Below are 17,087 nucleotides of genomic sequence, written 5' to 3' on the forward strand. Positions count from 1 at the left end.
CTTCATGCCTCTTTGATTATGCCAATCCACCATTTCCAGTGCCCATTGGCCTGTGTGGCACTGCAGGGCTGAGGCTGTGGTCAGCTGGACCCGTGTCATTTTCTGGCACTTCCAGCACTTCACTGAGGAAATCCAGAGCCACTCAGAACATGGCTGTGCTGGAGCACAGCATCTTTCAGAGCTGTTGTATCAAATGATCCTGTGCTGTTTGTTAAGTAATTTCAGTGTTTGCAGGGGGGGTGGAGGGAACAGAAAGACAAAGTCCTTGGGGATTGGGCACCATTCATGGCTTTGCACCCATCTCTGCACATCCACAGCTCCTATGTGAATGGTTAACCCTGTGTATATGCAATTGCTCACTGAGATGCTGAAAAACCTATTGCTGGTGGTGCTTTGGCATCCAAATTTTACTTCATTTAAGCCAAACATGCCTAACCTTCCTTTAACAAGTGAATATGCTGCTCTCATGTGATAAGCTGTGGGCTGTATGTGTGTTTGGGGGAGTTTGGTCACCACCACACTATGGCAGAGCTTATTCTGCAGGCAGGAGAAGAATTTGTATTTCAGGGGCTTTTGGGGGGGAGAATTTCACTCCTTCCCTGCTGTAGAGCACTCCAGCCTGTGTAGGAATTAATTTGGTTTAGGACACCCAACCAAATTAATTAATTGCTATGTAGGAATGAATTTGGTTTAGGAAACCCAACAGTCATCTGATAGACCACAACCTCTGAGAGTTACCAGCCTGACAGGGCTTTACTTGGGGGGAGTCAGGAGCTCAGAAGTTCTGGGCTTGTACCTTGCCCTGGGCTAAGAGTTTGGAGGAGGGAAATGTAAGCAAGTGGCTGGTGAGGAGTGGAATTTATCTTACTGAGTGTTCAGATGAGGATGGCATGGTGGGGCCAGGCTGTGAGCACCATTCCTGGTTTCTCCACGTGGTGTGCCTGGACATCTGCAGCACCCACACCAGGACCTCGTTCTGGGTGTGTGCTTGGACTGGCATCCAAGGCAAACAGCTGGAGTTCAGAACTCATGCCAGAAGGGTTTAGTGGTGGAAGGAGAAATGGGAAAAAGATAGAGAGCAGAGATAATTATGCCAAGGATATATAATTATTCATTGGCACTCCACGTCTTACACATCACACAGGATCCTGAAAATGCTGAGGTCAGACCTGGGAAATGTGCTGCAAGACAAACACTTCCAGCTGTTCCCCTGAAAGCAAATCTCAGCAAGTACCTTCCAGGAGGGAATGTGTGGGCTCACTTATTTTGGAAAAAAAAAAAAAATCTCACCATTTCAAGCCTTCACCATTCACCTTTGTAATTAGAATCTCTAATCACAAGCAGAGTGCAATATGGGACTGTCTTCAGGGAGCTCTTTCTTAAGGTGGTTTTCCATTTTTGCACTGTTTAGCCCCTGCCTCGGTGCCAGGCTTTACTTAACCTTAAGCTTGTGAACAGGCTTATTGAATTTGGCCAAGACTTAACTAATCTGTAATGAGCTCCAGGTTGCCTGGAGCTTGGCAGGGCTGCCGTGCTCTGTGCTGTTGCATAATGGCCTGACCCTGTGTAACCACAGCTTCTCCTTGAGCCCCTTCTCCAACCTCTCTGAGTTCCCATTCTGGAGCCCTGGGCTTCATGGAGGGGCTGCCCTCCTAAGGGGAGTCCTGAGTGCCAAAAACCTCGTGCTTTCATGTTGTTCCACAGGGTGAGAGGTGGGGGAAAGTACAAGAAAAGCCCAAAGCCACCAGGGAAAAGAGGAGATGCAGCAATGGCAACCAGAGGAAAGCTGGTGCCTCCTCCCAGGCATCTGTGATGGATAGAAAGACATCAGAGTTGTGAGCATCTTCCTCCTCTGGCTACATTGGGCTGGTGTACAGCCTCCTGTGGTCCCCCTGCACAGGTGAATGGAGGATGCTCATCCTGAAAGCTCTTCCATTTCAAACTTGTTAGGCGGTTTTTACTGTTTATTACATTCTTTTGGTAAGAGCAACTGGAAGGACTTGATTTGTGAAGAATCACAGGAATAGCTCAGATGTTGCTCTGAGTAATTTTTCCCCTATTGTTTATTTAGATCAGCTGAACCACTTGAGAAATGCATTATTTGCTTTCTACTTATGGAGTATCTAATGATGAAAATAAATTGTTACTGCTCTTTATTGTGCATTTCCCATAAGGCTGACACGGCGCAGAGAAGGAACCGGATTCTTTTCTTCTAGCATGACACAGGGAAGATTGTTTATAGCACTTCCACTCCAGCCCTCTGCAAGCCAGCTGAGAGCAGGATCATTAAAGACAGGATTTAGAGGCTGTGGGGGTTGCATAAACTGATTGAGAACAAAATTTTTCAGACAAATATTTTGTAATGAACAAGGAGGGAGCCATCTGGTTTGAAGAAGAGAAAGGAGAAAAAGATCTCCTTATAGAAAAAAATGTATAAAATGATCTTGCCTCGTTTGAAGATCAGAGTGCCAAATATAGACCCTATCACATTTCCTTCCCTCCTCCTTCCGAAGCTCGTCCTTTTGAAGTGCACTTTCCATGGGATGTGGATAATTGACTCTGCAAACAACTGACCGAGGCCTCTGCTGGTTTCACCGATCCGTCTCAGTTGCTGGTTCCTGTTTTGTTTTGGATGATTTTCAGCCCAATTGCCCTGTCAGCTGCAATTAGTGGCATTAATATTAATAAGCTGAAAGGTCACAGATGCCATGCACTGGTCACAGGCACGTGGGCAGGCAGGAGATGCTCCCAGCGTGTTGTCCTCAGCCCCGTGTGCCCCTAAATTGGTGGTGACTGCAGATCCTGGTCTGATCAAAAGGGATGTGAGGTTTGCTTCACAGGAGGGTGATTGAGTGAGAAAGAGGGTGCAATGACAACTCACATTTGGATGAACTTCTCTTTAATTAGTCAAGAAAGTTCCTGGTTTCTGTATACAGGGGAAATGTGGAATGGCCTCTCACCTGCCAGAGCTGTGGGGAGAGGAAGCAGAAGTGGGAGAGCGTTGTAGGCACATCCTGTGGCTCTTTCAACAAATCCATGGCTGTTGTTTTCTGTGGTGCCAGTGACATCTGCCATGGCTTTGGGCTTTTGTCTCTTCCACTGAGGATTTCCACCTAGGGGAATAAAGTAGGAAAGGGAACAACATGCACATTAATGGAGCACTAGGAGATCATTTAATTTCTTAAGTTTGGTAGGGGTGAGGTGCACACAGGTGCAGGTCAGACATTGGATTCAGGGTCTCATGGTCAGTGTGTGGCCATAATATGGCCAAAATGGTACCACAGAAAATGTAGCCTGGTTGTTCACTCATCGGTACACTTGGCCTTGTGTATGAGGAAGGAAACAGAAGGCACCCAAAGTGCCTCATTTGAGTTTTATAGCCCAAAACACCATTGCAAGACCCCAGTTGGAGATGGTTTGCTCACAAAGCAGGATGCTGAGCCTGGTGAGGTTCTGCAACAGTCTGGTTTTGGTTTGATGTTATTTGGCATTTTTCTTAACTTCCTGGAGGATGGAAAAGGGAAAGTGCAGATTCACTCTGAAGATGAACCCCAGCTGGGAAGAGCTCACAGCAGCCTGGCAGAGAGGGTCAGGATTTCAGATGGCCTCCACAAACTGGGCAAGTGGTATGAAAAGGACAATTTGTGATTAGGGAAAACCTGAATTATAGGAATATGTGCGAGTAAGCCATCATGAGAGGCTAGAGTTCACTTCACAGTTGCGCAAACTTTTATCAAGTGGCATAGATGTATTTGATGCTGCTGCTTCAAAGCTCTGGTTGGAGAAGGTCTGCAGATCTTTGTGGGGTGAGATGAATATTTTGTTCACTTTTTAAATGAAAAATTAACATTTCTCTGAGGAGCACACACAAAAATCCCTAGGCCAAGGACCAACATTTCCCCTGAGCAGTTTGGTGGGAGCTCTGCAGGCTGGCCATGGGCTGTGCTGTCATGAGCATCAATTCTGGTTGAAGCCACACAGGTCTGGACTTATAGGAACATACAGCCTACACAAATTCCCCCTCTGTTTCTCCAGAAACTGCACTTTCTGCAGACATCTGTGAGGTCCAGAGGTCAGTGTGTTGCAGTGAGCTTGTTCCCTGTAATTCTCATCTGGGACTTGTTCCTAGCAAAGAGAGCTGGTGCTTTTACAAAGCCTAGCAGCAGGAGACTTCTTCTATCAGTGTGTTTCCATCCATGTTTGGGCAACACAATGAATGCAGATGTAGTAGGAAACTTTTGATTATCTGTAGGGTTTTCTGTGAAAACTTCAAAGCTCTGTGGTTAGTCATATTCCGAGACTTTAAATGGATATGTCTTGTGCTCAGAGGTCTGATTTAATGTTCTGGTTTCATCTATTGTCCAAACATCATTAATGTTGTCTTTGAGGCATGGGACAGCTTTGATGGAGCCTTTTTTTAATTTCTGGCCATCACCCTGTGCGGCCATAAACAACATCCTGCCTGCTAATGAGAAAATTCAAGTTATTGGAGTCACATGTCTTGTGGAAATAGATTGTAGTGGCAGGAGAAAAAAAGGAACTGACTTTGCTCACCTTCCACCCACAGCTGGCATAAGCACTTGGATTACTGACAGGGAGGAGAAGTTTCTACAGATTGAGATACTCCATCAAAAAGCAGTGTTGCCTGTTAAAAATGAAATTATAATAGTCACACACATTAATTCATTAACCTGCTTTTGTGAATTATCTTTTCTGTCCATAAGCATCTGAAACCTTTTCTAATTAATGCTTTGCAGGCCAGCAGTCAGGCTCAACCCTTTCTAACAAATTGAGGTCTGTGGAAGGATTTGAGCCATCCTTGCTTTGTGCAGTGAGGGAGTAGGATCCTCCATTACATACCCAGCAAGCCAGGTGCATGACATTGGTACCCCACCCCTCGCTTTCCCCCCTCCCCTGTCTTCTGTAAAACTTGTTTTACAGAAAGCAAAACTTGTGTGTGTGACCTTAGAAAGATGGGGCAGGAGTGGCAGCCCTGGTTTCTGCCTTCTTCCCCACCACAGAAGTTGATGTTCATCCTTTCAGGTGGTGCTTGCAGGCAGCCCTGCAGGTGCATGGGTATAGAGGGGGTGGTGCTGGGAGCATCTGGGGGGGTCCTGCAGGTGCATGTGTTTACAGTGGGTGCTGCTGGGAGCATCTGGGGGGGTCCTGCAGGTGCATGTGTTTACAGTGGGTGGTGCTGGGAGCATCTGGGGGGCTCCTGCAGCCCTGGTGGTTCTTGGGGCTCTCCTCTCACCCTCCATGTCCCCACAGAGCATGGCTTCGTTGGCTACTCCCCAGAGCTGATGTTCAACAACACCCTGCCAGACTACAGCCAGGGGGAGTCCTTCTTCACTGTTTTTGGAGTGTTTTTCCCGGCTGCCACAGGTACAGTTCGGTTTTATCCTCACTCTTTTTTTCTGCACAGGAACATCTCGGAGATGGGCAGGAGCAAGGAGAGCTCCTTGGCTGTGAGCAGGACTGCACTTGGCTGTAGCAGACCCCAGTGGTCCATTCAAATGTTCAGGCTTCCCTCCAGCATCTCAAATTTTTTGCACTCCTGTCTTGTTCGCTTGAGTGTGCTCTTCTAAGTGTGCTCTTCTGTCTCTGTGGTTAGAAGCTGCTGGTGAACTCTGGGTTGATGTGATCCTGCAAATTCTTCCCTGCCGAGGACAAGGCTCAGGCATTGATCTTGGCCAATGCTGTCAGGGCAGAAGGTATCAAGCCTATCTAAAGGAACTGATCGTGATTTATCAAATCAGATAAGCCTTGTGACTATAGCACTGGGAGAGTGGGAAGAGCACGGGAGGACTTTCTCTCCATGCTTGCCTTAGCAATGGCTGAGCTGGCTGATGCCATTGCCCATGATGGACCCACCACTCACTGTGTGGTGTCACAGGTTCATCCTTGTATGTCAGCAGAGCTCAAATTAATGAGCTTAATTAGATACCTTCATATCATTCATTCCCTTAAATTACCAGAAAGATGCATGTCCCCCTTCCAGAGCTGACAATCCCCAGTGGGAATGCAGTAGCTATCAGCTGAAGTTACAATACCTTTTGTTGATGCTGGGTGTTTTAAGCTATAAAAAGTACTGATTATAAGCAGTTTCCATAGTGATGAATCCTTGGATTACAGAATGAATTTTCAGAGGTTCAGCTCTAAGCAACTCACAGGAAGTTGCAGAATTGCTGTGGTACAAGGAGACAAATGAAAGTGTTTTGTGAAACAGATGGGACTGGAGGAATGGTTGGGTAGCAGAAGTCACTTTGTCAGGTGCACGTGGTGCAGGACTTCAAATTTGTCTTTGAGATCCTCTCTCCCACCTTAACAGGCTGGCTATTGCCTCTCTAGACTTCCTCCTGGAACACTCACCTTCCTGACCTATTGGCACCATGGGGATGTCTTCTGCCTTCTTTTTTGTTGTAATTTTTGATTGGCCTAAGTGAGTACCCAAGACAAAAAAAAACTTTCTCATGAGCTCTGTCACTGGTGCAGGAAATCAGGTTATTTTCTGGTTCCTTGGTTACAGAAGAAGGAGCAGTTACAATAAAACTGTGCAGAAAATTACCATGATTAGCCATATTAAATGATTTTTTGTCACTGCTAATGCTTGGCTGCTAGGAAGAATGCCAAAGCTAATAGATACAATTTGTTTAAAACCCTGGCAGCCTGTTGCTCTGTTTAGTTAGCAATAGTAATACCAGTAGTAATGTCAAACATCCTCTGAAAATACGGTTTGGGATAATGTGTAATTACTTTGGTTGTTAGCACAGCTTTTTCACGTGCTCTTTTTAATTGCTTGGTTATTTGCGGGATTTAAATTATTCCTTCAGAATAGCAGTGCCAGTGGTGCCATATAACACCATCATCACTCCTGTCACTGTTGTTTGGAGCACTGTGGAGTTCAGGAGCCTTGTGGAATGCAGGGCTGTGTTTGGTGCTCTGCGTGGAAGAGGTTATGGTCTGATTAGAGATTTCTAGGATGGGAGTCAAGACTGCTCTGCTGCCAGTGCTGCTGCTTCAGGGCAGGCAGTGCAATGCAGAGGGTGAGCAAAAGTGGCACTGAGGAATGACAGGGACAGGCTAGCACTGCTCCCAGGGACCTGGTTAAAGCACTGGAAGCAAAATCCTTTGCCTTAAGATACAACAGTAATTTGGGGAGAGTTCAGCAAAACAATATGCTGTTTAGTTTTGAGGGGTTACATTGAGCCAGTTTGAAGCAGTTCTTTGATCCACAGCAATGCTCTGTTTATCTTTAATTATAAAATGTTGTGTTTACTATTTTTAATTTGTAGCATATGCTAGCTTACAATTTAAGATGCTATTTTGATAACAGAGTTTTTTAAAAAGAATATTTCGGAAATTGTGAAACAAATTGTTTGGGCCTTTTGAGATGAAATGTTCCTCTTTGAAGTGAAACTATTTTGATCTCTTCAGGATAGGCTTCTTCCTCTGTCTCTGAGATGGCTATCTGAATTCAACCAGTTTGAGTTTGGTCTCTGGGATGTACTCAAAGTGGCTGTAGGTTGCCCATTTCCACCAGACATGGCAGTGAAACAGAAATGTGAAATGCAGGCTGGTAGCTGTAACAGCAAAAAGGGGCAGCCACGTCAGGAAGGGGGAGCAGGACCTGTGGGGAGACCCTTGCTGGACCAAACAGGCAGGAGGAGCAGCTGGGGATGTGCTTCAACTGATGGGCACAGGATGGTATCCCAGCCTTTTGCAGACCAGTAGCATCATGCTGCCTCCTAGGAGCATCCTCCTCGGGCTGTTTTGATCCAGGTCAGGTTGTTTTCTCTTTTCCTCTGTGTTTTATTGTTATGACTCCAGCAGTGCAAGTGAAGTTACCCCAGTTTTATAGTTGAGCACTGGTAAGCAGAGGCTGGTCTGTTTGCTACCTGTGCTATAGCTGCTTAAACCATTTCAGCTGGATGTTCACTGCAGCTGGCCTAATTCATCCAAGTTTGTCATTTAATCATAGGGAAGTAGCCAAGAGATCCAAAACAGACATCTAGAGCTGGCTTAAAAGGGAGAGCATGGGCACGAAGACTGGGATTTGCTGGCTTCAGTCAAAAGTCTGAAATATAGCTGTGGAAGATGTGAACGTGCCCCTATAGAGGTGCTGTGCATTAACCAGCATGTTTGTAAATACCTTCTCAGTGCACACATTTTGCTGCTGTGCTGTGATATGTGAACACTTGGATGCCCACCCAGCCAGGGCTTTTCAACAGGGAGGGAGTCTCAGGGCAGCCGGCCCACAGCCAGCTCCCAGCAGCAGCCATGCAGCCGTCAGTGCATTTTAAAATTAAGATAAATGCTGTTTCTGTTGTGCAAAAAATGTTTTTCTACTAAATCCCCAAGGTTTCCTGTCTAATGAAAGAAGTGTGTTGTCTTGTGATAGAAGAAAGTAAGATGTCATTTGAAACAGCGTTAGTGGAAAATATCACTGCACAGAAACCAGTTCTGAAATAAACCATATCTGGCACTTGCAAAATGACAGTAAATAGATTTAGAAGTTTTGGGCTAAGTTATCAGATGATGTAAACTGGCACAACTCCATTGAAGTCTATGGGCAAGGGGCCAGCTTACATCAGTGGAGAAGTTGGCCCTTTAAAAAAATTAGCTACAAGCCTTATCTAAGATATTCCATTCTTCACCTCCTGGGTGAAGGGAAAAACCCCACCTTTTATATTTTATATTATGTTCACTGAGAAGTGCACTGGGCGTTTGCAGAGTGATCATATCTGCAGCCATAAACCAGGGCTGGTGGGGCTGGTGGCTGTGCCTGACACACAGTGTAGGTGGTCCCCACATCCACCCCCTGGATGATGCCCAGGACCAGATTACACTGGGAATAGCAGCAATGTACAGCCTGTCTCAGCCATAATTTCCTGGCTGGGTTGGCTGTGTTTTCATGCTTCTTTGTCCAGAAGCTTTGTCACTATCTGCTGCTCTCTAAGATAATAGCCAGTGTGGAAAATCCAGCCTGCTATCTCAGTGAAACAGAGAGGTGGATCATTTTCTCCATGGAGAATCTGCAGATAGGATTGCTTGAGTTCAGAAGGGATTGGCCATTTCCCTAGGGATAGGCCTGTGTCTGAAGGAAGGAACATCCCAATTTCTTCCTACCTTGACTGCTAGGAAGGACATGCAGAAGGAATCTGCAGTGAGTGTTGTGGTAGTTCTGTGTCTGCACTGCCTGCCATACATGTTCTTAACTTGAAAGAAAAAAGAGCATTTTCAGAGGAAAGACTGATTTGTTCAGGAAAACTTAACGTAAAGGGTTTAAAAGGCTGCTGGTGGTGAAGAGGTGACTCTGGCATTGTCCATACATGTGTACTACCAGATTGCCCACACCTTTGCACTGGTCGTGTCAGTCATAATTGCAGCACAGAGGAGCAGGCTTTGGCCTGAGTGGCTGAGAATATCTGAGTTGCTTCCCTCTGTGGTGGCCTTGACCTTTGGTTGTGGAACCCATGAATCTCTGGTGACCTCCTGGGAGCCCTGAGAGCAGCCAGTGGTGAGCAGTGGCCTGGGTGTGACCCCTGGTCCCTGCTGGGCAGGAGGTCAAGCACCAGCCTCAGGATCCTCTTTATGTGGGCCCTGAGAAGTCATCTCCTGGCTGCTCCTGAACATGTGTGGGTCTGTGGGAGGGAGGCAGCCCAGGCTGTGCACTCATTGCTGTGCTGATGACTCACATCTTCAGCTTTTCTATGCTCAGTCCAGAAAATGCCATTTTGGTGTTTCCCCAGTGCTTTGCTGAGGCAGGAATTTGGATGAGGAAGAGGTGACTCAAGCTGGAAGATTTAAAGGTGGTGCCAGATGTTTGAGAAACTTGGCCAAGAAGCACATGAGATTAACAGCTGTCCTTCTGACAATAGTTTGCTCCCTTTGGAAGAAAAATTCAGAGAATTCTCTTTTCTGCTTTGTCTCTGAATTGCAAAGTAGCATGTCATCAAAGAGTGCTTCATAGAGAATTTATTTAGGATATTTGTGACCGTTTCCATGGACTTCTGCCTTCCTAACTTTTCTTACCTCTAGCTAAGCCTGTTGTGTAACTGTTTGAAAGGAGCAGGGCTTGAACACTGCACAGAATCTTTATCTAGAGAAAACCAGAGCAGCTGACAGGCTTTTAGCTGTGCTGTTCAGAAGCATATCCACAAAATAGTCTTCCAGGAGAAAATTAAGAACTTGATTTGTAATGCTTTCAGTATGGTGTCAAGGATTCAGATCTGGTCTGAATTTGGAGGAAAAGCTCTTCCAGGAGCTGAGGAATGCCAGGATTCTGTGGGGACCAGGGAATGGTTGTCAGGGCTCTGGCTCCATGGTGGAGATGACAGGAAAAGATGGCTGGTCAGTGGACTGATCAAGGGGGGGAAAAAAGAGATGATCAAGGAGGAAAAAGCATTAATAATCAATCAATCAATCAATCCCTGGATTTGTTTGGCAGCAGGAGAGTGCCTTGTGCTCATTTGTATGCTGTCCTCATGGCCGAGCAGTGAGGAGGGGAGGTGTTACAATTCCCTTTGGGCAGATGTGGAGATGGTGCTGTGGAGATGCACAGCAGTGCCTGGGACAGAGCAGAGCAGAGTTTGTGTTCCATGATTAGCAACCCAGCCATTGCTGAGAGCCCATCAAAGGCCAAGGTTGTAGGGAATAGGCAGGCCATCCATCTGGCTGATTGGGGTTTGTCCCCTTCACCCTGAGATTGGTCCCAAGCTCTTGTCTATCCTTCATCTTGGGAACAAACCCTTCCAAGCAGCAATCAGTGTTTGAGTTTAAAATGCAATGGGCTGTTGCTGATTTGGAGCTGTAGTCACTCAGATGTGCAGCTGCAGAGACTGACTGTCATTCTTGTGCCCTCTGAGCACGAGGGTTGGCTGCTGGCCTTGGCAGCCACGGCGGAGTGGCGTGTGGTCAGTCCCTGCTGCAGGGGCTGCTGTGAGAGCCATGGTGCCATGGTGCTGGCATCCTCCTTGCCATGTTCTGTGGTGATCTCACCCTGGCCCCAGGGACCCTGCCAGCAGCACTGCTGGCTGCCTCCTGGCCCACGTGTCCTTATGGAGACATTGGTCTGACACCCCGGGGGGGGACAGTGATGGGCACAAGTTAGCGCCCTAAAGTATTTGGTCCTGCCTACAAATTGTCCAAATTCTCAGCAGGATTCTCAATCAAAGATATTTATTTATATATTTTTATTTACAGCACATTGCTGAAGTCTTCTAAGAAAACTTCTGGCACAATGTAACAAGGGAATATCTGTTTTCTTGTCAAGTCTGGTATGACTTCTCCTTCACCAATGGGCAAAGCCCCTTAACCAATCTGTACCTTGGCTTTCTAGTCTTAATGTAGAGACTCCAATCCTCTGATTCATCCTATTTCCCTCTCCTGCTCTTTAGATGGTAATTTTTTAGGCTAAGGACTGTCCCTGCTTGTATAATACCCTGTACTCTGGCCTAAAATAACAGTTCAGTATTTTATTCTTAGTCCTAGCATGTGTTTTCTACGTGACACTGGGACAATCACTCGCCCTCTCAGTGTTTCTGTTTTCCTATCTGCAAGGCAGAGATAATGCCTCCTTCCAAAGCAGATCCCTTGGCTGGAAGGTGCCACCTACGTGCCGGGAGCCCTGTCATTCCCCCTGCTAATGTGATCATCCTTTAATGTGGACAGCACATTCTGTTTTGCAGCAGTGGCTGTCCCCTGTGAATGCAGGGACCTGTAATGGATCTGGGCTGGGCTTGTACCACTGCTGCATGTGCTGCCCTGATGAACAGTGGCATTTCTCTTCTCAACAGCTGGGCAGCATTGTCTCCTGTTGGGTTTGTATGAAGATAAGATGGGTTTTGTTCACATACTGCTTCCCCCTCAGCATTGTTCAAACCAGACAGAGGCTTCTTTGACATGTTAGTGGTGACTTGCTTCTGTTAAAGACATGAATATTTTTTTACCAAGCAATTGATGGGAGCCAATATTTGTCTGTGTGGCAGTGCAATTAAGTGATGTAGTTACTGTTGTGAAACAATCAATGAACTGATTGATTAAATTATATTACATATTGCAATGTGTTATATGTACTATAACTTAGATTGACTCTAAATTGCACTTGTGTCTGCAAAATGCAGGTGTGATGGCCGGGTTCAATATGAGTGGAGATCTCCAGAAGCCTTCTTCCAACATCCCTCTGGGGTCTCTGGCTGCTATTGGCACCTCGTAAGTCATTGATTGGGGAACATTTGCTCTGGAGACTGCCCTGAGTGTGACCAATCCATTTCATATTCCCATCAGCCTTTTATTACTCAGCCACCTGGAAAATTAAAGTGTGGCTCTCATTCAAATTGTCGCCCATTACCCCCACACACTGTGGGTGGGCTGGAGATGTTTGTTAGTGAGGATGTACTCAGTGCTTCCCCTGCTGGGTGGGATCTGTGCTGGTGCTGGGTGCTTGTGCTGCTGCAGCCCCAGAGTGAATGCAGAGTTCTCCAAGGCTTGGGAGGGGGAACATTTTGTCATTCACGGCTGTTGATTTCAGTGGGGGGTTTATTGCTTTTTTTTCCCCTCCTTGTGCTCTTTTTCTATATAAATAGAAAAGAAGTATCTAAATTTTGTGTTTTTGTTACTGGGCAAATGAGGCCAAGAGAGGTGAGACCTACCCACCTGCAAGACAGGGCTAACAGGCCCTGCCTCACCAAGTCATGCTCTTCCCAAGGAAATGCTGCTTTCCAGGAGAACTTTCCACTGCTGCTCATTACAAAAAAAAAAAGCCCTCAGTAGGTTTTCCTGCCTGCTTTTATCACCATTTAAATTGCCTTTGAAATTATTTCTTTTAATTGTGTACCAATATTGAGTCAGGAAGGAAGATTCTTCGCAGTTTGGAGGCATTCCTGCTGGAATTGGTGCTTGTTTTAAGAGGGGGGATTCCACAGGACACAGTAGCATCACATGAGTCCATCTATCCAAGGCTGTGGTCATTCCCTTTCTGCTCTTTGGGCTTTACAGACAAAATTATCTCCCAGCCTGAGTATGGAGAGGCCAGAACTCCAGAAGAGGGTCCTGGCAGAGGCTGCAGAGCAGGCTGGCTGTGCTGTTAATGTTGCTGCCACATGGAGGGACCTGTTTTACCTGCAGAGCCACAGAATCACAGAACAGTTTGGGTTGGAAGGGACCTTTAAAGGCCATCCACGCCCAACCCCTGCAATGAGCAGGCACTTCTTCACCCAGATCAGATTGCTCCATCAAGGCCCATCCTGACCTTGAATGTTTCCAAAGATGGGGCATCCACCACCTCTTGGCGCAGCCTATTCCCATGTTTTACCACCCTTACTGTAGAAAATTTGTTTTTTACAGCTAGTCTGAACTGACCCTCTTTTAGTTCATACCATTACCCCTGGCATTTTGCTGCAGGCCCTACGAAAATGTTTGTCCCTAGGACTGGGATATTTCCCCCTGGACACCTAAGGAGTGGGGTAGCTTCCCTCCATGGGTTAGTGTCAAATTTATCCCTGAAGCTAAATCATTCAGGAACCATGCAGAGTGACTAAGACCCAACTTGTGGGCTTTTGCCTGTCTCCTGGCTCTCCTAGTGCCAGAATTCTCTATGTTCTTGTCTTGCTGAGAAGAAATTGGTTTATTTTTGTTGTTTGCAGGTGGTTCCTGTACATGGTCTTTGTTTTCTTGCTGGGAGCCATTTGTACCCGGCAGTCGCTCCGCTATGACTTCATGATAGCAGAGAAGGTAACTTGTGGGTTTTGCAATGGTGCTTTCAGGTTGCCATCTGCCTTACTGAATGCCTGAGCTTTTCAGCAGCCTAAGGAATGTGGGTACACATCCCTCATTAAAATTTCCCTGTTGCAAATCCCAGTGTACAATTGGTTTGACTAGCCTTGCATTCACCAGCATATCCCGTAATGCCAAACCTTGGCATTGTCACCCAGCAATAGCTTTAAGAGCTAAAGCATGGCAGTGTGGTCTAATGATAAATGCTGTATTTTATTCCATGTATGTTCTCGTTGGTGAAAGCTTAGACCAAACTGAAATCTCTGAAGAACCCCCCTGCTTATCTTGACTAAGCCAAGCAAAGCTCATATTTCCATATCTAGCAGGCTGTAATTGCAGGGTGAGCAACAGGATTATTAAACTCAAGGCATTCCACAATCCCACACAGAGTATTTACATGAGAGGGGTTGTGGTGTAACACACAATGAGCCTTGCCACTGCAGGCCTTTAAGAAGAGAGCAAGAGATTTTGGTGTGTGCCATTGTCTTTCTTTGGATGGGATGTGGAAAGGCTAATTTCTGTTATTAGGTATTGTCCAAAATCAAGGGGTTCACTGTATTTGACACTATTTTTTGTGATTCATTTGAAGTTGAGAAGTTTACATAGTTTGATCTGGTTTTAGTCTAAAATATCAATTTGAAACTCTGGTTATGTTTCTTAAATCTAAACTTCTTCCACACCCCAAAATAAACTCCCAATTATTGGTAGGGCTCTGCCACTACCTGCTGAGGTAAAAAAATCCACCTCTGTTTCAGGGAAAACAAAGAATGAACCTGCCTTCTCTAAGGCAACCTCTTTATATGTCAATGACTTAATGGGCAAAAAGTGCAATATCCAAAAGAATCAGCTTTAAATGAATCTGCTGAAGAGAAAGAGATTGTTAAAGCTGTGTTTTAACTTCAGAACCCTCAGGGGGAAAATGAAAAATCTCCTAGTAATGAATGAGAAGATATTCAATACTGTCAAATACAAAAAATAAACAAGCAAACACCCCCCTTCAAAAAAGTAAATTCAATTTTCTTTCCCCTAATATGGAGCAAACAAATGGTGCAATATTCATGTTCCTTCTTTGAGTTATTACAAGATGATTTAGATTTTAATGACTTTGGAGAGAGGAAGGGGGGAGAGATCATTACTCCTCCAAACTCTCCCTTTCTATCACAGGTGAACAAATGCTTGGCTGCTTTTCTCTGTTGCAATATTTGTTTGGCTTTTTAAACACAAAAATGAGATTCCGTAATTTCACTTCTAATGAGCTCCAACTGCCAATTCCTTGCAACGAATTCACACTCTCTGTGTTCAAAACTCTTAGCAAAACCTTTCATCAGCCTCGGTGAAAGGGACTCTTCCCCTCTAACCCTGATTTGAATGTCAAGTAGCACATTTAAATGCAAGCATTTTTGGCAGCTAAAATAATATATGATGTCTGGCACAAGTGTTTGTTTCTTCCGAGTATTTCTCGGAGCAGGGCAGGATTAGAGGAGAGGGAAGGGAGGATTCCCCACTGAGTATCTGTCTGCTGGGCTGAGGAGGGCTGCTATCTGCTCATCTTTGCCTCAGGTTCCTTCTGTCCCACAAGATACAATTCACAGGGCCAAGTGGATTTTCATGGGGAAATGTTGTGGTAGGAAGTTTGAACAGCTCTGGATCATGATGTTAATTTCACTTGCCTTCCCCAACAGCAAGATTTTTATGGCTTTTTACCCAATCTCCTTTTTGCTGCCTGCAGATTTCACAGACAAAAAACCAAAGTCAGATGTAGCTTGGATCATCTTTGGCCATGTAAATTTTTGTAATTCCTCCTGATGAAGCATGTGCCACCTGACTTCAATGGGGGCAGAAGCTGGGAGGACCTGTGTTCATTTAGACCCTCTTTTCCATGGAAGGAGGGCTGGGAGCAAAGGTGGGATGCAGGGGACCTGCATTGGTGACATCCTCAGCCACAGATATTTGTCTGCACCTCCAGCACTTGCTTAGAGGAGTATGGGCATGTTGGATTTGGACCAAAATGTGAGGTTTATCTCTCTGCCTGGCATTTGTGCTGGAGTTACCCCCATGCCATTCCCCTTGCCTTGCTGCTGGCTGTCAGACCTCTGCGGTCTCACAGGACTTGGGGGTGTCTCAGGTGACCCTAGACTTTGTTTCCTTATTTTTTTCTGTCCAGGTCCTGCAGTGCCAGGAACACTCCCATTTCAAAGCTTTCTTGCACAATGTTTATATTGTGGGGGTTTGTGTATTTGGGTGGGGTTTTTCAGATACACTCTCTGTGCTTGCAGCTCTCAACAGTGGGGACCTGCTTAGGGGGACCCCAGTCCTCGCTTCTGTGTGACAGACCAGGAGCTGTCCTTCCTTTCCCTCCACACCTGCAGGAGATGCTCCCAGCTTGAAAGGGTGCTTCAAAAAACAGTTCTAAACCCAGTCTTGTTAGCACTATGACTTTAAATTTTTTCTTTTTAAGTGTTTCATGCTGGCCAAAGGAAATTCTTTTCTCATTGAAGACAGGAAAATAAGGTCATTGTATTACATCCTTTGGAGTGTGTTTTTTGAGATGCCATTTACTTAAGGGGCAATTTTGATTTGGTTTTACTGTGGGTTTTCCTTCAGGATTGGTTTTCCCCTCTGAGACACAGAGGTTTGTCTTCCTGTTTTGGATGGTGGGAAGCCTGGGCAGCTTTTCCTGCATGATGTGCTCTGTATATAAGTGATCTTGCCTGAAATAAACTCGCTTCCAGTTACTTAAGGGGAATCTAATAGCTGCTGCTTTGCTGCGCTTGCTCCAAGTGACAAAGAATTCCTTGGATATGAGCTTGTAAAATGGTTCTGTCAGTACAGGATGTTCAGTATTAAATTACTTTTATGGGATAATTTTCCTGTATTAATTGCTTGTACTTTATACCGCAGACCAATTAAATTGCTGCTTTCCCAGGGCTTGCTCTGTTCTTTTAACAACATTAGAAAAGATATGTGATCTGTTAAAAAACATGTCTTTAAGACTGTGTGGGTGTCTTTAAGGCATAACATGATGAACTTTGCATTCTCTCTGTTTCTTCCAGGTATCCTTGGTGGGGTTTTTGTTTTTGCTGGGGCTGTACATCTCCTCCCTGGCCTCCTGCATGGGAGGGCTGTACGGAGCACCCCGGATCCTGCAGTGCATTGCCCAGGAGAATGTGATCCCCATGCTGGCCTTCCTTGGACGTGGGGTTAGTCATCCTTTCTGCAGGATCCCTGTCAAACCTTCACCTGACCTTAAGAAGCCAAGATTTCTATGTGTCTGTGGAGTGAGATGGGGGATGCATGAAATGCCAGGAGGG

At 45.7% G+C, this 17,087-nt stretch overlaps 1 protein-coding gene across 1 annotated transcript in view; it reads left to right on the forward strand.

Moving 5' to 3' along the window:
* Positions 1-17,087, forward strand: part of SLC12A8 (solute carrier family 12 member 8) — a 55,250-nt gene that overhangs the window by 24,889 nt on the left and 13,274 nt on the right. Inside the window, exons 6-9 of the mRNA XM_063161686.1 lie at positions 5,272-5,385; positions 12,126-12,213; positions 13,647-13,734; positions 16,830-16,976. Of these exons, the coding sequence (XP_063017756.1) occupies positions 5,272-5,385; positions 12,126-12,213; positions 13,647-13,734; positions 16,830-16,976 (437 nt within the window). The remainder of the gene's footprint in view (positions 1-5,271; positions 5,386-12,125; positions 12,214-13,646; positions 13,735-16,829; positions 16,977-17,087) is intronic.

This window comes from Melospiza melodia, chromosome 8 (genome assembly GCF_035770615.1).
Source record: "Melospiza melodia melodia isolate bMelMel2 chromosome 8, bMelMel2.pri, whole genome shotgun sequence".
NCBI lineage: Eukaryota > Metazoa > Chordata > Aves > Passeriformes > Passerellidae > Melospiza > Melospiza melodia.